Genomic DNA, 23355 nt, shown 5'->3' with positions numbered 1-23355 from the left:
ATTTGAGATTAGATTAGATCTCTGCATGTCAAATGAGGTATTTCAACATGGACTGCAGCGCAAACTAAATCTGAAAGTGTTACTTCACACTTTCATCTCTTCACAACTGCAAAATGTGACAACGTAAACATTGAGAATGATTCGTGTGCGCTGAGAAACGAAGCTGACTGGACAGAAGAAGACCCTCGTACTGTACGCTGTACTGTACCAGCATCACTGTTAACGAGGTTAACAAAGGACAGACGGCTCAGTGGGGGAGAAATGATTCAGCAGTCACAACTGCAACAACTATGGTTCATACTTAAGCGACGGGATTAGCCCCAGGAATTTAAGTAAGCCTTTAACAGCCCCCACCAGACCCTGTAACCCCCCACCCCCTTTCCTTCTCTGCTCTGCCGTGTCCAGCTGAGCCACGTGGCCGGTTGTCTCTGCTCTAACTCCCCTGTGTCTAATATTACTGTCTGAATACTATATGAATATTGAGATTAGTGCAAAGCTTTGTTTGTTTGTCGTCTCAGTCTGAAGATGTCTCTGACTCGTCCCCTCTGCAGAGCCCACACACGGTGACGTCTGATGTCCTGGTATCAACCCGCGGCTGAACCATGGTCATTCTGCAGCAGGTAGGTCATGTTGGCTGGAAATGGCTCGACCGATGTGCGTTTTTCAATGAACGATGCCGCTATTTAGAGAGCGGGGCCGGCTGATGGCTGATACATAGAGCATGTTGGGTTTTTTTGCATCTGATAAAATAGAACTTAATAATAATTATTATTATTAAAATGAAAAAGTTCTAGCACTTACATCAACATTTATTTTCACGGGTATTTTTTTGTGTAATCTTATCGTTAGCATAGGCATCAACCTTCCACTGTAAGCCATAAGCTAGTTAGCCGGGCTTGCTAACATTTGCAGCTTAGACACCACCCTCCCACCCTTGCTTAACTGTGATTGGATAGTCTCTGATAAAGGGTGTGGCCTAGCGAGCAATCACTGGTTCGTCTCCTTTGCTGTGTTATAGATAGTTTGACCACCTCACACAGGCTAAGGCTTGTTTCGTCACACACACACTGACTGGTTTCCTGTGTGGAGGGTGTGTTGGATGTTGAAGGAGGGTGAAAGTTTCTCTTCTCTCTTCCTCGTGCAGACGACCGTCGCTGCTCTCTCTGTGAGCTGCCAAACTCGTTACATCAGCCTTGTAGGTGACACTGTTCATGAAAAGCCTGCTTAACGGCCAGATAAGCAGAAGGCAATTATAATATCAGTGAAAGATTAGATGGAAGTCGATAAATAAACGAGATTCCTGCAACAGCAAAGTCAGATACGGCAAATTAAATTATAATGGATTAATTATGGAGCAGGAGGAGGGTGTGAAGCTTATAAAGGGTCAGTTCACCTAAAAAAGTCTGTTCTTCCTGACTTCTAGTTCCTGCTACAGCACTAAAACTACATACAAAATTACATTTAGCAAATTCATTCTGTTTAAATGTGCTACAAAATCCTTTACTTCAAATATTTGTATATATGTTGTCTGTACATGTCGCACGGAGGCCCACAACTTCCATGTTTATGTAGCAAAACTACAATAAATGAATATTGATGCCTTAAAAAACTGAAACAGAAATTAATTTGCGTTCATTATTATTTTATTTTTGCAGCCAGGTGACATCTTTTAAGTTTAGAGTCTCGTTTTTATGTAGTTTCAGCTTCGTTTTTTTTTTTTGTAATAACCCTGGTTTCAACTTAATAGTTGACACCTGTGTTGGAATAGGTTCACGTTTGAGTTGTGATCAGTGGTGACGCTCCCAGATCGCCATGTGAGGCTGCCAAAATTAATTCACAGAAATATCACAGAGAATAACATACAGAAGTCATACAGAAGAAGAGCCTGAATGAAAGAAACATGAAAGCATAAAGGCGATGTGGTACGAGGGCACCCGGAGGAATTATCGCTGCAGCCGTCACTGCACTGACTGAAGAGGAGAAAAGCAAAACTCTGACATGAAAATCGACGCTGGGAAAGCAAAGTGGTGTATGGGTCAGAGAGACGACAGAGTGCATCACAGTAAAAACACTGTTTCACTGTCGGCTTGAGAGGAAGAAGCTGAACTGTGAACGTTTCTGTGACAAAACCTGAGAAAACTTCTCATGACGGCTCGTATGAAGCTCTTCGTTCTCTCTGTCTGCATGTTAACACACCACCAGAGATAAGTGAGATGGCGTGTTCGTTTGGTTTGGTGAAGCGACCCTTTAAGAGCACATAGAATTATCTGTTTACAGCTTAATGCTCCCAGTACGTCTGTAAATTCAAAGCAAAAAGCAGGCAGTAAGAGAGAAGAAACAAACACAGAAAAAGTCCGAAAAATAAGAGAAATTTATCATTAGAATATGTAAAATGTATATATGTAGAGTTTTTAAAATGAGGATGAAATGTGCAAAATATGGACTAAAGAGTGTAAATGTTCACAGCACAAAGAAAGAAGACGTTTCATCATTACATCAAATAGAAATTTTACATCATTTTCTGCCAAATAAATGTAGTTATTTTTCAATGCGTCTGCAGTGTAACTGAGCAGCTCCTGTTTGTAAAGCGTGACTTTGTCACCGTGGAGCCGCCAGCAGGTCTGAAGGATCGAGATGAAATGACAACAAAAAGTATGAAAAATGTCGTCAAGTAAACTGGATGAAAAATGAAGCATGAGCCGAGTGAGAGCAGAACATTGATTCATGAGGTCCCAGCAGACTAAAAATAGCGTGAAGCCGCTCTGTCTCAGCCTGACGTGGTCGCCTCGTATCAGGACATCAATAGTTTCTCCTCCGTAAGCAGATCCTGGTGCTTCCCCAGGTGGATTTCAGCTTCGCCCCACTGAATTCAGACTCGCTCGGTGTCACGTCCCCAAACAGCATAAAGCTCTGAGGTCAGGGGTTACATCATGCCCACACTGGGCTCTTGGTGGTCAAGTTTAAGCCTTTTTCAGACTTAATCCTCCCATTCAGAGAGCTGGCAGCTGAAAAAGTAGGCGACTGTGGGTGTGTGATGAAACTCTGATATTTCCTCGTTATTCAACACACATAATGAAATGATTACTGACACGAAAACAGTCAGATTATAGGAGAACAAGTGACTTGATGAAGGTGAAACATAACTAGCTCAGACTCAGCTCAGATTCTTCTGACATTTAAGTTATGCCACAGTAAAAGCCTCTGTTCACTCATGCATAGTGATTTAAAATGGAAACCTCAGCAGGAGAAGTAATAAAACGTGTATTTATACACGCCGGGAGTCGACATTGTTTCAGGAAATCTGCAGGATTTTCACTCTCGGCTGAAAAACTCGATGAGACAGACGTGAACAATCGTGGTCCGGCCTGAGCTCTGTGGACGCTGTCATGCTTCCTGATGACTCCACAGACAGATGACTGAGTGACTGAGACACACGAGTGCAGCTTAGCTTTACTCCTGGGGAGCTCCGGGTGTTTCACCTCTGAGGGGTCGTTGGGACCACCTGGGTCGTTAGCGCTCCTGGCTGCATAACGACAGTCGTTAGAGTCACCTGAGGCCGACTGAGTGTTTGTTAGATCTCCTGTGAAGGGATGAGAGGACAGACTCCTCCTCTGTGGAGTGGGGGTCTCTGTTTTTATGTAAGTATCCTCCTTCACTCCTCTTTCAGTCCATCTGGACGTTGTTGTCTTTGAATGAGGGTCTTGACCGGAGCACTTCCTCTTCCTGTGTTGAGCCATGTGTTTGTTTAATGTTGGTTAGTTTCTTTGATGTACACGTCTGTGTTTCAAAGCTTTTCACGTGAGGATGTTCATTTCCTATTTTCTCTTTGATGTTTTCACTTTAACTTCTGGGTGAGTTTTCCATCTCTAAGCAGATCTGTGTGTCGTGACACAGGGGGACTATGTGTGGCTGGACCTGAAAACGGGCCGAGAGTTTGACGTCCCCGTTGGAGCTGTGGTCAAACTGTGCGACTCTGGACAGATCCAGGTTCTGGATGATGAAGGCAGGGTAAGTCATCAGCACAGTGGGAAGATGACTGTTTGTTCACATGTTAATTTTTAAGTTTGAATGAGGAAAGAATCACATTAATGGTCTACGAGAAGCCTTCAGCTCCGTATAATCTGATAATAACCAGTAGAAATTGTGGCCAAAACAACCCGAGTTGTAATAGTAAACCAGAACCTTTCAGACCTCCTCTCCCTCCTCTTCCTCCTCTCCACACAGGAACACTGGATTTCCCCTCAGAATGCCACCAACATCAAGCCCATGCACCCAACCTCCATCCACGGGGTGGAGGACATGATCCGCCTGGGCGACCTCAACGAAGCCGGCATCCTCCGCAACCTGCTCATACGCTACAATGAACGCGTCATCTATGTTAGTAGCCTCTTAACACTCAGCTGTTAGAGCACACAGGTGCTTCCAGCCGTCCACAGCTCAGCGAGGTTCTTATTCAGGTCAAGGTGTTCACTTACACCTTCAGTATCCTAAAGTTTACCTGTTACTGGAGATAAAACCATTAACAGGATGTCCCACCTCACTTTGATGAGCACTGAAGGGGCAGAAACAAGGATTTTGATAGCTGAGACGAAATGGTACCATAATATTTAAATAAGGTCTCTTATTTTAATGGCTGGGATGCGTTTCAGATGTATGAGTTTGTATCCATGAAGCATCTTGTTCTGGTTTAGCTGAGTCGTTTCTGCCTGAACAGTCAGACTTTAGACGCCTGTGTTAATATCCATGCTAATAATAATACCATGCACATTACTCAGTGATTCAAACCAAGGGTTTCTGTAGATTTCAGATGTAAAAGTGACAGAAATTCCAAACTGTTGACTTGTCAGGTGTTTTTATACACGCATGAACTCTAAACCAGGTGACTTTGCACTGGCGGGGTTCAGGAAGTGACTTCTCTGCACATAAACAGCTTCTTCTCACCCAAACTGAGCTGATCTGTGGCGAGCTGCTCCTGGTCACACCTGTGCAGGAGCTTTACTCAAAGGCTTAAACAGGTTTACAGTGGATATCATCAAATAGTTGGTGCTTAACTGCACAAGTGACCAGAAGGAAAAGCTACTTAAAACTTTGTACTATTCCTTTGAGAGTGCGTCTAAGTTAGTTCTGTAATAGTTTTTGGTTGTTTTGTTCTCTTTCTCCATGTAGACAAATTGTGGTGGAAGGGTGAGTAGGAACTTGAAATAGAAAAATTGAGTGACCGCAAATATGCTAACAGCTTTATATGCCACAGCTTGCTAACATGATTTTTTTAATATATATTTGGGGTTTTTAAAATGTTCCTGCTGTAACTGTGGCTGGAAAGAGGAGCCATAGATGTAATTTATTTTTATTTTGCTCCCATTATCTCAAGATCATGACTGAGGCACGTTTATTTGTGTAGCACAATTCATGCACAGTGCAACAGTGAAAGACAGTTAACGTCATTGTGTTTATATTAAATCAAAGAGGTCCAAGGATCGAGCTTTGGGGAACTCCACAGAAATGATCTCATCACCACACCAATCTCAAACTTTGATTTATTTTCTTTTATAATGTCACATGACTACAGGTTATTTCAGTACAGTTGTAAGTCTGGCTGTGTATCAGACCTTTAGTTTAACTCCTCAGTAGTCTAAAGTATTGATCAATGGTGATCTTTTGTGCAGGTTTAATCTCACATTTGTTTTCTTCCATCAGTCATGATCTTGATTTTAACATGATTAAAATTATGGTTTCGTTCATGGATTTTCTTGGTCTCCAGACGTTACAGTGCAGCATTTCTTTGCTTTATTAATGACTGATTTTAATTGTTGCTCACATACTCAGCAATTTATTTTGCACAACTTCTTCAGTAGCATTTTAAAACATTTTGAAACAAATTTACATCATTAGATCTGTGATAGTACACCACTGCAATGATTTTAGAATTACAGTTTCGTTTGATTGATGCATCTGGCTCCATGCAATAATGCAATACATTTTCCAATCAGTCAGATATGATTGAAATAAGATGCAGTTGTTTAACACTAGAAATTAATCAAACAGGAAACCAGTGATGGAGTCTAACATCCACTCTGCTGTTTCTGGCTTCCTGCAGACGTACACAGGCTCAATCCTGGTCGCAGTCAATCCCTACCAGCTGCTGCCCATCTACACTCCAGACCAGATCCGCCTCTACACCAATAAGAAGATCGGCGAGTTGCCGCCACACATATTTGCCATAGCAGACAACTGTTACTTCAACATGCAGAGGAACAACAAGGACCAGTGCTGCATCATCAGGTGTGTGTGTGTGAACAAGCAGTTAAGTGAAGCACGAACAACATCCACAGACAACGAACACACGATGAATAAAAACATATTAGAAATGTGTAAGTCATTATGTCTTTATGCTAAGCTAAGCTAACCGTCCACTTCATATTGAATGCACAGACATAAGAGTGGATCTATTAGTCTGGTGATGAAGTTCATTTCCCAAAATGTTTGTCTGAGAGGCAAAACCCGCGGCAGACAGGTCCATAAATTAGCCTCCATTAAAGTGAGCTTGCAGCAGTTTCTGTGAGTGCATTAACATTTTAATCAGCTCCTCTTGTCTCTCCTCCATATTTTGGCAGCTGGACGGTCAGACGACGCAGTTCAGAAAGATTTTAGTCGTAAATAAAAGTGAAACTCAGAAGTGAGAGTTTGACGTCCGCAGTTCTTCTACAAACGAGGACGTGGTTTTGATTTTGATTCTCCACGATTTATGACCCAGCAGCAGTTTTACTGATGACGTATCCTCTGAACGTCTGCACCACAGACGCAGTGGTGGAATGTAACTAAGTACATTTACTCAAGTACAAATCTGAGGTATATGTACTCCATTTAATGCAACTTTATACTTCGACTCCACCACATCTCAGAGCCAAAAGCTGTACTTTTACTAGTTACTTTTCAGCTTACACTTTCTCATATCCTTCCTGTCCAGTGAAAACCACGTATCTCCCGATGTGGCGACTCTGAATTTGGATGTTTCCTGTAATGAAGGATTAAATGTTGTACGAGTGTGTATCAGCCCTCTGTGTGTTGCAGCGGTGAGTCTGGAGCCGGGAAGACGGAGAGCACAAAGCTGATTCTGCAGTTCCTCGCCGCCATCAGCGGTCAACACTCCTGGATTGAGCAGCAGGTCCTGGAGGCCACGCCCATCCTCGAAGGTCAGACAGCTGTGGCGTTTTTACACCTCACCGAATATCAGCTCAAACGCACATCTGGAAAACACACGTGGACAGGAGAACAGTCTCACCACACACCTCACTGAGTCGCTGTTCTGGAGCTTTCTATCACATCACATGATCTTCAGCAGCAGATGAAGTTTGTCTGTTTTTCGTGGATTTGTAGTGATCAGTCCGCTGTAGCCGCACACTGTCGAACATCACATCACCATCGTGGTGTCATCAAGCTACGTCAGTACAGACGTCAGACTCCGCTCTTATCCAGCTCTGTCTCTCTGTCTGTCGCTGCTTTTTCCCGTCAACTCACCGTACGATTTGTCGCCTCATCCAGCCTTTGGAAATGCCAAGACCATTCGCAACGACAACTCCAGCCGCTTTGGGAAGTACATCGACATCCACTTCAACAAGCGAGGGGCCATTGAAGGGGCCAAGATAGAGCAGTACCTGCTGGAGAAGTCCCGCGTGTGTCGACAGGTGAGACTGTAGGAGATTTAGACATTGATGATAATGTCTCACAGTAACAGGAACACATACAGAACTTCCTGTAACAGACCCACTTCATTTACAAGGTGCTGTTACTGTGACTGTATGTCGTACTTGTATATACAGTGTCCAGCCTGATGAACTCGTGTTTCCTCCAGGCTCCAGACGAGAGGAACTACCACGTGTTTTACTGCATGCTGAAGGGGATGGCCCCAGAGATGAAGGCCAAGCTGGGCCTGGGCCTCGCCTCAGACTACTCCTACCTCACCATGGTGAGTCCATTCATGCTGTTCCTCTGTGTCACTACTGAGCTTTTGTTGAAACTGAGATCTGGACCCCTGAGCTTTTCATCCAAACAGGGTTCATGACAGCTCATAAAGCAGCTCCTCCTGCAGAGCTGCTACGCTCGCCAGTGAAGATAACCTGAAGATCTTTGTGTCTTTTAGGGTAAATGCACAGCGTGTGACGGTCGTGACGACCTGAGCGACTACTCGAGCATCCTGTCCGCCATGAAGGTCCTCATGTTCACTGAGACAGAGAACTGGGAGATTTCCAAACTGCTGGCTGCCATCCTGCACATGGGCAACCTGCGCTTTGAGGGTACGATCAACCGCGAAGACTCTTAGCTTATGAGGTTTTGTTGACTGTCAGAGAGGTGATTCAGCTGTGTTGTTAAGTTAGTGATGGCGTTGTTCTGAGAGGCGTTTCCAATGATGTGTCTCAGGAAAAAATAAAAACACATGGTAAATATGTAGTACTCTGATTGGATGAGTCAGACAGTCTCAAAAACAAACATGTTTTTGTTTTGCAGCTCGTACGTATGACAACCTGGACGCCTGTGTGGTCGTGAGGTCCCCTGACCTGGTTACTGCTGCGTCACTCATGGAGGTAGGGGTGTGTGTGTGTGTGTGTGTGTGTGTGTGTGTGTGTGTGTGTGTGTGTGTGTGTGTGTGTGTGTGTGTGTGAGAGAGAGAAGCACAGTGTGCAGCTGCTTTAAATGGTCCGTCTCTGTTGTTCTTGTGTCCTTATCTTTCTAATGTTGCCTGTTGTGTGTTGCAGGTGGAGCCGAAGGACGTGATGGTGTGTTTGACCACACGAACCCTGATCACACGAGGCGAAAGCGTCGCCACGCCTCTCAGTGTGGAGCAAGGCCTGGATGTCAGGGATGCCTTTGTGAAGGTTCTGTCTCATGTGTAAACTGAAACCATGACCATGAAGCCATGCAGAGTGTGTTCTTACTGACCATGAGGATCATCTTTCAGGGGATCTACGGGCGCCTGTTTGTCTGGATTGTGGATAAGATCAACGCTGCCATATACAGACCGCCATCCTGCGACAGCAGCATCATGCGCAGGTCCATCGGGCTGCTCGACATCTTTGGTTTCGAGAACTTCATTGTCAACAGGTGAGTAGAAACCGCCATCACGGGTCCACTCTGGAATGCTAAACACTAGTTTCTGTTCTCTTACTTCCTTGTCTCCTCTGCGGATTCAGTTTCGAACAGCTTTGCATCAACTTCGCCAACGAGAACCTGCAGCAGTTCTTCGTTCGCCACGTCTTCAAACTGGAGCAGGAGGAGTACAACCTGGAGGACATCAGCTGGCAGCACATCGAGTTCACAGACAACCAGGACGCTTTGGACATGATCGCCAACAAGCCCATGAACATCATCTCCCTCATCGATGAAGAGAGCAAGTTCCCAAAGGTACAGCACAGCGGGGTGTGTTCGACCACCTGAAGAACACGCAGACTTTAGCTTCAGTGATGCATCGATTTACTGCTCAGTTTTGGTCCTTAAGAATCCAAATGTCTGTAGCTTCAACTCACTCTAAGACGTCAGCAGATCTGTTTTGCTTTTCTTTATAATTGCTGTTTTTCTGTGTTTTGTCAGGGAACTGATGCTACGATGCTCTATAAGCTCAACTCACAGCACAAGCTCAACTCCAACTACATCCCCCCTAAAAACAGCTACGAAACCCAGTTTGGCATCCAGCACTTTGCCGGCGTGGTGCATTACGAGACCAGAGGTGCGTTCTGTTCGCGCAGCTTCGTCCGGGTTGTTTTCATGCTTCGTTTTATGCTCCTTCTCCTCTCGCTCCTCTTGTGTTTGTGATGATTTGCTGCAGTTTTGCCTCAGACTCTCAGGAGAGGACTCGTAAAATAAAGGTCAGCTGAGATGTGAGAGGCAGCTCCATCCAAAATGTTACAGATCTGAACAGACTAACAGAGAGAACACCGACCAGCCACATGTCAGTCCATAATGACGTCATGTGAGCGGCTCTTAGTTTGAAAAACAGAAAGTGAGAACACAAACTGGACCAGAACTAAAAAGCAACCACGTGTTTTCCACCTTTGGTCGCAGTGAGCTCACGGCTCTTCCCTCTCCTCCTCTTCCTCCAGGGTTCCTGGAGAAAAACCGAGACAGCCTCCACACCGACATCATCCAGCTCGTCCACTCGTCCAAGAACAAGTTCATCAAGCAGATCTTCCAGGCTGACGTGGCCATGGTGAGACTGTAAAACCACCAGATTTCTGATGGCATGAATACTTGTAAAGGTGGACTAATATTTTTCACCTCCTTTTTGGCTTGTGTTGTGACTTTGAAGGTGTTGCTGTCTTCGGTGGTGACTTTTGCCTCCATGTAGCTTTTCTCCTCACGGCGTCGGCTCTTTCTAGCGCCTCCTCTCACTCTGCTGTCTCTTCTCTGTTTCCTCTTTTCCTCTGACATCAGTTTCTGTGTGGCTATCAGCAGCCCAGCACTCCTGCTCCCAAGGTAATCAACGGCCTTCAGCAACATGTGGTACCTCAAAACCCTGTGTGTCTCTTAAACTGAGTAAAAACCCATGAATCCAGATATCCATGGTGCACCTGCAGCTAGCAGCATCCCCCCCCCCCCCCCCTTCCTTAAGCTCTTCTCTTTATCCTACAGGTGTGCAGTTTGTTGTAGCAGAGGCCGGGAAAGTGTGTTTAATTGATAAGACTTAGCATGAAGTTGATAAGAAATTAACCAGCAATCTCTCTGACACGCCGTCCTGAGGAAGCGTGAAGGCAATCAGAGCAGTTTTTTAAGACGGATTACAGCGACGACGGCTGTCAGAGATTTTGTTTCCTGTTTCCTTTGTTTGTTGTGTTCAGCAGCGATTGTGTGCTTGTGTTGTGTATCACTGTGTTAACATGTCTGGTGTTTGTTCCCCCACATACAAAAACATGTCGTGAGCTGTCATCAGTGTCACAGCAGCTGTGGTTTAAGAGCATATTTCTACAGTGATTTAGATGTTTATTCCTCCATTTTGATCAATTTAAAAATATAATATATATAAAAATATAGTAAATGTATACGTTGCCTTGTTTTTCACCTGGTAAAGTATAATTAAAAATGTACAGTACATGTAAAAAGGTGGAAATAAGTCTCAGCCTGTCCAACAAATAATGCATTTTCAACTGTCGGCACAGAAAGACAAGATAAATTAGTTGGTAGGTAATAACAGTTTTACCCGAGAGCAGAGTTAAACTGACAGAACAGAAGAATTTAAAGTGTAAAATGAGTTTTCAGTCAAATGTTTTCTCATAAAGGAGAAGTTTTAGTAGAGTGATGAAGGTCAAAACATTACAGCATCCTAACTGTCATCGTGTGTGTGTGTGTGCGTGTGTGCGTGTGTGTGTGTGTGTGTGTTTGCAGGGTGTGGAGACGAGGAAGCGCTCTCCCACTCTGAGCAGTCAGTTCAAACGTTCCCTCGAGATGCTGATGAGGACTCTCAGTGTGTGTCAGCCGTTCTTCGTCCGCTGTATAAAACCCAACGAGCTCAAAAGACCGATGGTGAGACCAACTCTTATCTGTTGGAATATTCTTCATTACACGCAAACACTTGGACTGTTGTTGGCACAGGTGCGAGTTTGTGACTGTTTGTTGGCTGGAAGCAGTGACCTCCTGGAGTTATGAGGTTGTCTGGCACACAGCTCCCTGTTTTTACACTTTGGTTTTCATACAGTTGAGCTGTTCGGCAGATGTTTCACCTTTGGACAGAAGCAGGCTAGGTGTTCCCCTCTGTTTCCAGTCTTAGTGCTAAGCTAAGTTAGCCTGCTGTAGCTGCTACACCTTCATATCTACCACACAGACATGAGACTGATATCAATCTACCAATCAGTCATCTCACTCTCAGTAAGGAGGATAAACCTCAGCTTTTAACTTTGTGTGTCCGTTTCTGTGTTTTTTCCAGTTATTTGACAGAGAGCTGTGTGTTCGTCAGCTGCGATACTCCGGCATGATGGAGACCATCAGGATCCGGCGGGCCGGTTATCCCATCAGATACACCTTTGGCGAGTTCGTGGAGCGTTACCGAGTCCTCATGCCTGGCATCAAACCTGCTCACATACAGGTCGAACACACAGCCACTGTTACAGTCCTGATTAAACCCGTTTTAACCGATTATAATGCAGAAAACATCAGTGTTAGCCATCGAGCAGCCTCTGATGCGCTCCTTCTTTCATTCATTGCTGGTCCAGGAGGCGCCACATTTACGTTGTCCTCTGTCCTTCCAGGAAGACCTGCGAGGGACCTGCCAGCAGATCGTCCTGGCCCGTCTGGGGAAACATGACGACTGGCAGATCGGAAAGACCAAGATCTTCCTAAAGGTTGTTTTTTTTTGTGTGTGTGTTTAAAAGTTAGTTACGGACTAACTCCAAACGACAGCACGTGTGTCCAAGAGTCCACAGACTTTGGTCGCCTCTGGGACCCCCGGTGGTCTGGGGTCTTGTCTGCTTTGGTAATCCAGCCTTGATGAATATATACTTCTTTATTTGCTGCTTTATGTCTGCTTGTAGGACCACCACGACATGCAGCTGGAGATCGAGAGGGACAAGGCCATAACCGACAAGGTTATCCTCATCCAGAAGGCTGTGCGGGGACTTAAAGCGAGGTATACGTGAACCCGCGGAGGCCAAAAAACCCAGAAAACCCAGTATTTGATGAGTGAAGCTCAGGGTTCTTTAATGATCCGGTTTCTAATGAAACTTCTGTCCCCACCTCGTAGGACTGACTTCCTCAGACTGAAGAGCGCTGTGACCTTCATCCAGAAGGTCTGGAGGGGTTATCGATGCAGGAAGAATTACCAAATTGTGAGTCCTTCACGCCTTTAATGTGTAGTTGTGTAGTTTCTCACTGGATGAAAATATTCTTTCGCTCCTTAAAGAGATGCAGCACGATGTTTCCCCTCTGAATTCACTCGTTCTGATGCTTCTTTCCCTCAGATGCAGTCTGGCTTCCTGCGCCTTCAGGCCGTCTACAGGTCGAGGAAACACTACAGGAGCTACCAGACGACTCGCCTTCGTGTGACTCTCATCCAAGCCCGCTGCCGCGGCTTCCTCATCCGGCAGACATTTTGGCGCCGCCTTCGTGCCGTGTTGACCCTTCAGGCCTACACCAGGGGCATGATAGCCAGACGCCTCTGCCAGAGGCTCAGGGCAGAGGTAAAGACTCATTATGTTTACTACTGCTACTTATATGATCTTGCTGACGTGCCAGAAAGAGAAGGCTACTGGTGCTGATGGCACACAGAACATGGTGAAGACTGTGATGTGTCACGTATTTGATTTGGTTAAAAGAAACTGTGAAGCCTTACGACATTTGTTCATGCAATGCCAAGATTAGAGACTGAAGGAGGTTTTTCATGCACAGCAGCTTGTGTGAGAGTTGGATGAGAAGCTCTCTGTGTGAAGCTTAGCTTAGCTTAGCATAAAGGCTGGAAACAGGGGCAAACAGCTAGCCTGGCTCTGTCCACTCCTAAAAACACTGGACATTATATATATATATTTTGTTTTTAATCAAAACCTGAGGGATTAAAAAAAAAGCTGCCTTCCTTAATATCTCTGCACACGCTGCCAATCACTGTGTAAAACAAGCTTAAATGTCAGATTGTCTGTTTTGGAGAGTTACAGTTGCCAGATACAGCTCTTTTACTCAACGCATCCAAGCTGTTCTGGCTAACGTCTGTGATCGGAGCCTAAAACATGTCACCACCAAACCTTCTTTTCTAACTGAGCGTGTTCAGACCTGGATGCATGTCTGTCTGTGAAATGTGGAAATGTTTGTGAGCTCTCCCTGTCCTGAAACACAAAGCTGAATAAATTACTTGTTTTGTAAACGTTTGTTTAATCGCAGTTTGTTACTTGATGAGATAAAAAAATCAAATAATATTGCCGAGCACGTCTGCAGCTCCCGTGACCCGACAAGGAGGAAGTTAAGTGGATGAGCTGTTTGGAGTCAAGCAGCTCGAGGCGACGCCGTTACCTGTCGTGCATTCATCTGTGTTGTCTTAATGGATTCATACTGTTCTTTCTTTTGGTTCCTTGTCATGTTAGCGTGTAGAAGTTTAATCTGCTGTAGCACAGACTGCCTTTTTAAATGCTGTTTGTATATTCTTTGCTCTTTGTGGTGTCGTCATGCGTCTTAGAAGCTCATAACAGAAACTCAGTTGTCCTCCTCTGATGTCCCCCCTCAGTTCCTCTGCTCTGGCTTTAAGTGGTCAAAAGCTAACAGGAGAAAATGTTAATCAGTATCACAGCCCACCTGCCTCTGTGAACCCCCTCCCTCCGTTTCCCCTCACAGCTGCGCCATCGACAGGAAGCCGAGCGCCAGCGCCTCGCCGAGGAGGAGCAGCTGCGAAACCAGATGACGGCGCGGCGGGCCAAGGCAGAGGCCGAGAGGAAGCACCAGGAGAGGCTCGTCCAACTGGCCCAGCAGCAGGAGGAGAGGGAGAGGGAGGAGAAGGAGGAGGCGAGGAGGAAGAAGGAGCTGCTGGAGCAGATGGAGAGGGAGAAGGAGCAGCCCGTGGATCACTCCGACATGGTCGACCGCATGTTCGGTTTCCTGGGGAACTCCGGGCCGTTGCCCAATCAGGACGGACAAGCACCAGCTGGTTTCGAGGTACGTGTTTATGCTTTTTGTCGTCCAATAAAGACGTTTGATGTTTTCCAAAAACCAACATTTGTTATGATTCAATATGAATTAATTTTCAGCCACGTTAGTCGGATCTGTCAGCTGTGACGGTCAGCGTGTTCAACATCACACCTGCCAGACATCAGCACGCTAACACTGTCACTGTGAGCGTGAGAGCGTGCTGACGTTAGCATGTAGCTCAACCGCTAATGAGGCTGCAGACTCGTAATTGGCCACTAGGGTGCAGAAGAGCTCCACAAGAAGCTGACAGACACAAAGCCCAGACATCTTATCACTGTGTCCTCATATAATTGTATTTCTGCATCTGAGTGTTTTTTTTTCTTACCGCTCAGGACTTGCTGAACACTCCTCGTGGCGAGGAGGCCGAAGAGGAGGTGCTGAACGACGCTCCGCCCTTACCTGATGAGGAAGATGAAGATTTGTCAGAGTACAAGTTCTCCAAGTTTGCAGCCACCTACTTCCAAGGTGTCTCCACTCATACGTACATCAGACGACCGCTGAAACAGCCGCTGCTCTTTCACGAGGACGAAGGAGACCAGCTGGTGAGAAACCAACGAGCCGTCGATATGAGGATCTGTCCCACTCTCTTAATTATCAAAGCACCTTTAAGTGTGCAAGCTCAGGAAACATACTGACTCACTTACCTTCCTGCTGAGTTAAGTATCCCGTCCTGTCCTGCAGGCTGCTTTAGCCGTGTGGATCACTGTGTTGAGGTTCATGGGAGACCTCCCGGAGCCAAAATGCCAGATGGTCATTAACGACGGCAGCGAAAAGATCCCGGTCATGACCAAGATCTACGAAACGCTCGGCAAGAGGACCTACAAGAGGGAGCTGCAGGAACTACAGGTGGAAGGAGAGGTGAGGAGAAGCCGAGAGTCAGACTGTTGAGTTTTACAGAAGCTCAGGTTTGTGGTTTTGGTCAGCAGACATGCAGGATGTGATCACGAGTCCATGTTTGTGTCTACAGAACAGCTCCATCGACAGCCAGAAGAGGAACAGTGTCAGACACAAACTGGTGTCTCTCACTCTGAAGAGGAAATCCAAGATCACTGAGGAGGTGAGCGCGTGGGAGCAAACTCAGCCCCGAGTAGATCATTCATCAAACAGACGTGGATGACAGTGTGGATGTTAGCAGAGGAGCACGTTAATGGACAGAGTGGTTCCTCCGAGGGGAGTAAAGCTGTTTTTTCTCTCCGCTGTCTGCAGGTCACCAGGCGGTTGACCGAAGGCGACTACGGCCTCCAGGGGAACAGCATGCTGGAGGACCGGCCCACCTCCAACCTGGAGAAACTTCACTTCATCATCGGCAACGGCATCTTACGGCCCGCCCTCAGGTCACTCCTCTGTTTTATGTTCTACCATGAGTCTGATGTTGTGGGAGTGCGATGCTTAATGGGTGGAGGCACCAAAATAACAAACTCAGTTTTAGCAGCCCTGTACATTTAGCTCTGAATCCACTGACTGGTGTTTCAGACCTGGTTTTGATCAGCTGTGGTTTTTCTGTCTCAGGGATGAGATCTACTGTCAGATCTGCAAACAGCTCACTCAGAATCCGTCCAAGAGCAGCCACGCCCGCGGGTGGATCCTGCTGTCGCTCTGCGTCGGCTGCTTCGCCCCCTCCGAGAAGTTTGTCAAAGTAAGAAACGTCACTTTGCATGAGAATACCACCGAATGTACGGCGATACTACGAGTACTGCAGTACACACACGGCCTCCTGACCGTCACTGAATGTTTTACTGAAGCTGAGATTTAATCAAAGAATTCAGGTGTTTGTTTTTGTTGCTGCTTTATTGACTATAATCCTTTTCCTCGTCTTCATTGATCCCGTAATCAGAGGTTTTTTTATCTGAGAACAAACATAATATACACAATAAAAACACTGAGACGCTCTGACTGAAGAGAGCTGAGGGAATAAATGTTGTGTTCACGACACAAAGGAGTCTTTAAAATCCAATCGAGAGTACAGACGGACGGATCGATGACTGAAAACACACGTCAGCATGATGTTAATAAGAGTTTGTACCAACAAAGCGAACAAAGTTTGTTAAAGTCACGAAAGGAAATAAAGTTATTCAAAGAAAAAATCTAATTATGAAACAGGAAACTCAACGTGTTTTGTTTTTGGACTTTTGTTGAGATGAAACCTAATAAGTAATACATGAATGACAAAAATGAATACTAGATGAGTCAGAGATGAAACTATGTGTTATTGGATGACTGACACGTTTTAATTTCTCTAAAATATTAATGATAAATGACAGAAAACAGACAAAATGAGAAGAACTTTGTGTTTTTCCTCTCTTGTCGCCTTTACATGATCTCTGTCTGTCTGCTGTGTTTTCGCTTTCCTTCTGTTTTCAGTATTTAAGGACATTTCTAAACAATGGGCCTCCTGGTTACGCTCCGTACTGTGAGGAGAGGTTGAGGAGGACGTTCGTCAACCGCACAAGGACCCAGCCGCCATCTTGGCTGGAGTTGCAGGTACTGAAGATGTTTGCTGCAGGTCCCGAAAACTCTGAACACTGAATTCAGTTTCCTCAAAAATTAGAAAGTAAAAGTGGATTTTAACAAATTTAGTTATTTATTCCTGAAAAGTCGTGAATTAAAGTGATTAAAAGGGACGTTTGTACCTGAACGGGAATCTGATGCTTTTCGCCCTCCAGGCCACTAAATCTAAGAAGCCCATCATGCTTCCGGTCACCTTCATGGACGGCACCACCAAGACGCTCCTGGCCGACTCGGCCACCACGGCCAGCGAGCTCTGCAACGCTCTGGCAGACAAGATCAACCTGAGAGATCGCTTCGGCTTCTCGCTGTACATCGCCCTGTTCGACAAGGTGAGACCCAGACGTCATGTTTCCACTCGCTGGACGTCAGTGTGGGCCGATATGGTGGAGCGCTGACGGATGTTTGCTCCCCTCAGGTGTCGTCACTGGGCAGCGGCAGCGACCACGTCATGGACGCCGTCTCCCAGTGCGAGCAGTATGCGAAGGAGCAGGGCGCCCAGGAGAGGAACGCCCCCTGGAGGCTGTTCTTCAGGAAGGAGATCTTCAACCCCTGGCACAACCCCGCCGAGGACTACGTCGCCACCAACCTCATTTACCAGCAGATCGTCCGAGGGGTGAAATTCGGAGAGTACCGCTGTGAGAGGGTGAGTTTGGTTTAGCATGCAGACGCTAGCGTATTGATTTCTTATCAGAGGAGACGCTGCCCACGCCGGCTGAGTGATCGAACGCTCCTGCTGCTCGCCACCTTCTCTTTAATCAAAACAAGCACTCAGAAGTTTATGAAGCAGATTATAGATTTTGAAACTCAAACAAAGCATTTTGAAAGCTTGTTTTAGTGCTTGTATTTTCAGTAGTTTAAGTTCTTGAAGGAGGACGACTGCACACAGTCAAAGCCCAATGCGCCTCCATCACCATCATCTGCGTCACATGACCCGTCTTTGGGTTAAACATCAAGTCATCGTCTTTTGGTTAAAACAGTGAAACTTGCAGGAAAGCCCTTCGTGTGTCGCCCCGATCCAAGAATTTTGTTAATTTTGCTGAGAAAACATCTTCAGGATGAGTTGAGGGTAAAATGTTTTAGTCGGACGAGCTTTTCAAATCGGTGTGAATCATTGAAAACAAGCAAAAATCTGCTTGATAAATCACAGTTTGTGAAAATATAAATGCTTGAAATCAAAAATGTGCTGCAACTCTTCGAATGACGCAGCTTCAGGTGAACTCTACGGATGATTCTGTAGATGTTTTACTCAAAAATCTGAGTTAACTTTCATAGAAACTGACTGATTTCAACCAGAATCTGTTGAATAAATCGTCCGTTTTGCTTCGATATCGGTTTCCTCCTCCTGTAAATAACACAGGACGTTGTCGGCAGCCATATTGCTTTTGTTTTCTCACAATCGTCTCTTCGTCCTGCGTCTGTCCTGCAGGAGGAGGATCTAGCAGAGCTGGCCTCTCAGCAGTACTTTGTGGATTACGGCTCTGAGATCCTCCAGGATCGCCTGCTGAGCCTCATCCCCTCCTACATCCCCGACAGAGAAATCACCTCAGCTAAGACTGCAGAGAAGTGGGTCCAGCTTATCATCAGCGCCCATAAAAAGGTATCTGCTGCCTCACAACTGACGCTTCTTTGCTTCTTTTTAATGCAACTCATGCAGCAGTGACTAACCACACTGTCTGTGCAGGGATTACACACCAAAAGGAGGCTGAACACGCAGAGGGTGAAGGAGGATGTGGTGGATTTTGCTCGTTTAAAGTGGCCTTTACTCTTCTCACGTTTCTACGAGGCCTTCAAATTCTCAGGTGGGAAACGCAGGAGCAGGAAAGCGTAGCTGTTCGTATCTGAAGGGGGTTTTTACGGGGAATTGATTCTCCACAGGACCGAGTCTGCCCAAGAACGACGTGATCGTGGCCGTGAACTGGACCGGAGTTTACTTTGTGGACGAACAGGAGCAGGTGCTCCTGGAGCTCTCCTTCCCAGAGATCACAGCGGTGTCCAGCAGCAGGTCAGACGACGGCAAAGTCACATCCCAGAACATCATTTTAGTCTCATTTACAGCCTGTTTCCACACACAGTGTCACAGGGAGAGAGAGCAGCTGCATGTCTGAGGAGTTTCTTCATGTTTCATAAAGTCCCTTCAGTTTCTAGTGAGCTCCAACATATCCTGCACGCTTCAGTGAAATGAAGTTTGGAAATAGTGCGCCCTCTGCTGGTCTGTATTATACACACAGAGAGACTGAAATACCTCCACACAGGATGGATTATCATGAAACTTGGAGTACACCACAACATGCTGAACTAAGACAGCGAACGTGTTGAACATTACAGCTGCGAAACATCAGCATGTTTGCATTGTTGTTGAGAGCATGTTAGCATACTGATGTTAGCATTTAGCTCAAAGCTTTGCTGTGCCTCAGTCCGGTCTCACAGAGCTGTTAGCATGGCTGTAGACAGTGGAGGACAAAAGCAGACTAAAGGGAAAGAATGGATCTAATGATCGTTTATCAAAGCTGATATCTACAAAAAATACTCAGGAATTAAAACCCCAAACTGAGAAATGCTGTGTTCGTGTAGTCCATGTTTTAGAACTCCTACGTGCTAAAAGCTTCTGGCTAACGTTCAGTTTGGTCTTGCAGAGGGGGTAAACTCCAGGGCCAGAGTTTCACTTTGGCCACCATCAAAGGAGACGAGTACACGTTCACGTCCAACAATGCAGAGGACATCCGCGACCTGGTGGTCACCTTCCTCGAGGGTCTGAGGAAGAGGTCCAAGTATGTGGTGGGACTGCTGGACTGTCCCAACCCTGGTAAGATTCAGAGATGTCTTGAACAGACAGTTTGGACTGTTTATTGTGTGCATCTGTTTGTTAATTGTGCGCGTTTGTAATCTTTGTGTTGCAGCAGGGGTCGATTCCACGTTCCTGAGTTTCTCCAAAGGGGATCTGATCATCCTGGACGAGCACGACGGGGAGCACGTGATGAACTCCGGCTGGGCTCACGGCATCAACGACAGGACCAAACAGAGAGGAGACTTCCCTGCTGACTGTGTCTACGTGCTGCCCACCATCACCAGACCCCAGTATGACCTCGTGGTGAGTTGGACACAGCAGGGATCGGCTGACCTCGCCTGAGCATCTGAAAACTAAAACTGTGATTGTTGTGACAGCGATTCGAGCTGCAGGAGGTTCTTCAGTCCTTTCTGTGGACTAGAAGCTAACGGTTTCCACCTGCTGCCAGTATTTATGCTAAGCTAGGCTAACCACCTCCTCCTTTCTCTCTTTCTTCATGTCAGGCTCTTGTGAGTATGACTCCCGATCAGAGGAGAGAGTCCATCGGTTTGTCCCACATGAACCTGTCTGACAAGGAGGACAAAACAAAGGCGTACACGCTGGAGGAGTTCTCCTACGACTACTTCAGGTGGGTTTCCTCATTCTTCACCTCAGGTCTGTGTGTGTGTGTGTGTGTGTGTCTCTGATCATTTCTGTGCTTCCAGGCCTCCTCCCAAGAGCACTCTGAGCAGGGTGATGATCTCTAAGTCCAGGGGGAAGGAGCGTCTGTGGAGCTGCAGCAGGGAGCCTCTCAAACAGCCTCTGCTGAAGAAGGTCCTGGCTCACGAGGAGCTCTCCCAGGAGGCCTGCCTGGCCTTCATGGATATCCTTTACAGGAGGTCCCGGGTTCTGTTTGAGTCTCTGAACCTTTTCCCCAAACTTTAGATTCAGGGAACTGATGTAGTTTATCCCCAACAGTCGAGGTACTTTTACTCAAGTTCTGTACTTCAGTTGAAGTCTTTTCATTGACTGCACAACATTCCAGAGAGAATATTACTGCTATACTTTTTACTGCACTATGAGTATCTGACAGCTTTAGTTACTCTACAAAAGAAGATTTTTACATAGAAAACAAGTGAAGAGCTGCTGAATATGAAGATAAACAAATGATTAATCAATTGGTCGAATGGCAGAAAATTAATTGATGTATTTCGATATTTGATCATCCCAGCTTCACAAATGTGAAGATTTGCTGCTTTTCTACTTAATTTTCAATTTATTTTTTAATAATTTTTGAGTTCGGTCAGGTGCCTCTTCTCTTAAATTCTTCTCACTTTTTTCATGTTTCTGTAGTTTCTTGCCTCATTTATTCATTTATTGTTTTAAATTGTTGCTGAAAAACCACATTTCCTGCATCAGACACACCCGCCTGTGTCGAGTTCACGGTTGGTGTTCTTAACCTCGGCTCCACCTGTGATGAAGTACATGGGCGACTACCCGTCCAAGCGGGTGCGTTCGGTCAACGAGCTCACCGATCAGATCTTTGAAGGGGCGCTGAAGGCCGAGCCGCTCAAAGACGAGATCTTCTGTCAGATTCTCAAACAGCTCACTGATAACCACATCAAGTACGTCTGAAACACACACACACACACACAGAGTTCAGATTTTTATTTTGAATCAGAAAACATCACACAGACGTTTGTCTTGGCTTTTGAACAGAAAAAACAAGCTGCACCGACAGTCAGTGCGCTAAGTGGCCAATAGTATGTGGACGTCTGGACGTGATGCTCATTTGTGATTTTTGAGTATATTTCAAAGTCATGAGTGTGACTGATGGGATTTTTAATGGACATTTTTGTTAAAACAACTCTTAAATTACAGTGTGAACGCTGTCGCTCGTAGTGGAGAATCTGCAGCTGACCTCGGCTTTACAGACTTTCAGCTCATAGTTTAGCGGTCGGGTTTTGGTGTCGGAGTTGGTAGAGACAAAAAATAAAACAAAAAGAGTGTGAGCACTGCACTGTTTGGACTTTTTGGACTTTGGAAACACGCCTCCAAACTGCCAAAGGTGTAAATAATTGAAATAAATGAGGACTGTTTGCTGCATCAGCTTAAAATGTGATGCTTCTGTTTGTCTCCCTGTCGTGTTCATGACTGGTGTCTGCTGCCCCCCAGTGGCCAAACAGTGTTACAGCAGGTTTAAGGACTCGACTTTGAGCCTGGTGCCACATTAGTGTGTAAACTCTCACTGTGTGTAGGTACAGTGAGGAGAAGGGCTGGGAGCTGCTGTGGCTCTGCACTGGTTTGTTTCCTCCCAGTAACATCCTGCTGCCTCACGTCCAGAAGTTCCTCCAGGCCAAGAAACACTACCCGCTGGCTCCAGACTGCATGCAGCGGCTCCAGAAGGCCTTACGGTAACACACACACACACACACACTTTCTTCTGATCTTTCTGTTGTGTTCATCCACTTCACGTCTCCTCTCTGTTGTTTGTCGTAGAAATGGATCCAGAAAGTATCCTCCTCACCTGGTGGAGGTGGAGGCCATCCAGCACAAAACCACTCAGATCTTCCACAAAGTTTACTTCCCCGACGACTCGGACGAGGTCAGTGAAAACATCTAAACTGCAGAGGTCACATGGACGCTGTGTGTGGGGTGGTTAATGCTCGCTAACGTCAGCTAACGTTAGATAAGGATTACAGTAAACAGACAGTATTGAGTCAGCTGGCTCATGACTCCTCGTTACACCACATTTCAGCATTTACAACCACTCTCACCTCACACACAGATCAGCCGCTGCTCTTCTGCGAAGCTGCTCTAAAAACACAGATTTTCCTTTGTTCTTGCAGTGTTTCATACATAAGCAGCCGTTTGTGTTTGCAGGTGTTTGAAGTGGAGTCGAGCACCAAGGCCAAAGACTTCTGCCACAACATCTCCGGACGCCTTCTGCTCAAATCCTCCGAAGGCTTCAGTCTGTTTGTGAAGATCACCGACAAGGTGACGAGCCCACTGTCTGGATTTCATTAAACATCTGCTCGCTAACAGCAGGAGATGATCACGTTCAGATGCCTCACAGCCAATCAAGAGTGAGATGTTGTTCTTCTGCAGGTCATCAGCGTGCCCGACGGCGACTTCTTCTTCGACTTTGTGAGGCACCTGACCGACTGGATCAAGAAAGCCCGACACGTGAAAGACGGTGAGAAACATTTTCTCCTTTAAAGCTCACGTGTTTTGTATCTCCATGGAACCGCCAGTCACCTGTGTGTGTGTGTGTGTGTGTGTGTGTGTTGGGCGTGCAGGTGTAGTGCCTTCACTGACCTATCAGGTGTTCTTCATGAAGAAGCTGTGGACGAACACCACACCAGGAAAAGACGCCATGGCCGACTCCATCTTCCACTACTACCAAGTGAGTGACCTCAGTACCACGAGTACTC

General features: G+C 46.0%; 1 protein-coding gene across 4 annotated transcripts in view; it reads left to right on the top strand.

Moving 5' to 3' along the window:
- Window positions 1–23355, top strand: part of myo7ab (myosin VIIAb) — a 30544-nt gene that overhangs the window by 3818 nt on the left and 3371 nt on the right. The window contains exons 3-45 of one of the 4 annotated variants that reach the window (XM_076750150.1): window positions 552–620; window positions 3895–4008; window positions 4225–4377; window positions 6098–6282; window positions 7072–7193; window positions 7543–7685; window positions 7853–7966; window positions 8141–8294; window positions 8506–8582; window positions 8754–8873; window positions 8957–9099; window positions 9189–9399; window positions 9586–9721; window positions 10095–10201; window positions 10426–10467; window positions 11374–11511; window positions 11912–12070; window positions 12234–12326; window positions 12516–12610; window positions 12725–12809; window positions 12942–13160; window positions 14299–14616; window positions 14982–15191; window positions 15331–15507; window positions 15617–15706; window positions 15856–15983; window positions 16159–16285; window positions 17011–17130; window positions 17313–17486; window positions 17573–17800; window positions 18584–18754; window positions 18839–18956; window positions 19033–19159; window positions 19791–19960; window positions 20058–20245; window positions 20446–20570; window positions 20647–20804; window positions 21393–21546; window positions 22180–22335; window positions 22421–22526; window positions 22805–22918; window positions 23030–23117; window positions 23221–23327. In XM_076750150.1, the coding sequence (XP_076606265.1) occupies window positions 603–620; window positions 3895–4008; window positions 4225–4377; window positions 6098–6282; window positions 7072–7193; window positions 7543–7685; window positions 7853–7966; window positions 8141–8294; window positions 8506–8582; window positions 8754–8873; window positions 8957–9099; window positions 9189–9399; window positions 9586–9721; window positions 10095–10201; window positions 10426–10467; window positions 11374–11511; window positions 11912–12070; window positions 12234–12326; window positions 12516–12610; window positions 12725–12809; window positions 12942–13160; window positions 14299–14616; window positions 14982–15191; window positions 15331–15507; window positions 15617–15706; window positions 15856–15983; window positions 16159–16285; window positions 17011–17130; window positions 17313–17486; window positions 17573–17800; window positions 18584–18754; window positions 18839–18956; window positions 19033–19159; window positions 19791–19960; window positions 20058–20245; window positions 20446–20570; window positions 20647–20804; window positions 21393–21546; window positions 22180–22335; window positions 22421–22526; window positions 22805–22918; window positions 23030–23117; window positions 23221–23327 (5982 nt within the window). In that variant the 5' untranslated portion in view covers window positions 552–602. Of the gene's footprint in view, window positions 1–551; window positions 621–3894; window positions 4009–4224; window positions 4378–5108; window positions 5185–6097; window positions 6283–7071; window positions 7194–7542; window positions 7686–7852; window positions 7967–8140; window positions 8295–8505; window positions 8583–8753; window positions 8874–8956; window positions 9100–9188; window positions 9400–9585; window positions 9722–10094; window positions 10202–10425; window positions 10468–11373; window positions 11512–11911; window positions 12071–12233; window positions 12327–12515; window positions 12611–12724; window positions 12810–12941; window positions 13161–14298; window positions 14617–14981; window positions 15192–15330; window positions 15508–15616; window positions 15707–15855; window positions 15984–16158; window positions 16286–17010; window positions 17131–17312; window positions 17487–17572; window positions 17801–18583; window positions 18755–18838; window positions 18957–19032; window positions 19160–19790; window positions 19961–20054; window positions 20246–20445; window positions 20571–20646; window positions 20805–21392; window positions 21547–22179; window positions 22336–22420; window positions 22527–22804; window positions 22919–23029; window positions 23118–23220; window positions 23328–23355 lie in introns of those variants that run through there. The other 3 variants (XM_076750149.1, XM_076750151.1, XM_076750152.1) reach the window with 3 other exon arrangements.

The sequence above is a fragment of the Chaetodon auriga genome, chromosome 15, assembly GCF_051107435.1.
Source record: "Chaetodon auriga isolate fChaAug3 chromosome 15, fChaAug3.hap1, whole genome shotgun sequence".
NCBI classification, from domain to species: Eukaryota; Metazoa; Chordata; class Actinopteri; order Chaetodontiformes; family Chaetodontidae; genus Chaetodon; species Chaetodon auriga.
The sequence above is the reverse complement of the archived record's forward strand: the minus strand, read 5'-3'. Positions and strand labels throughout refer to the sequence as shown.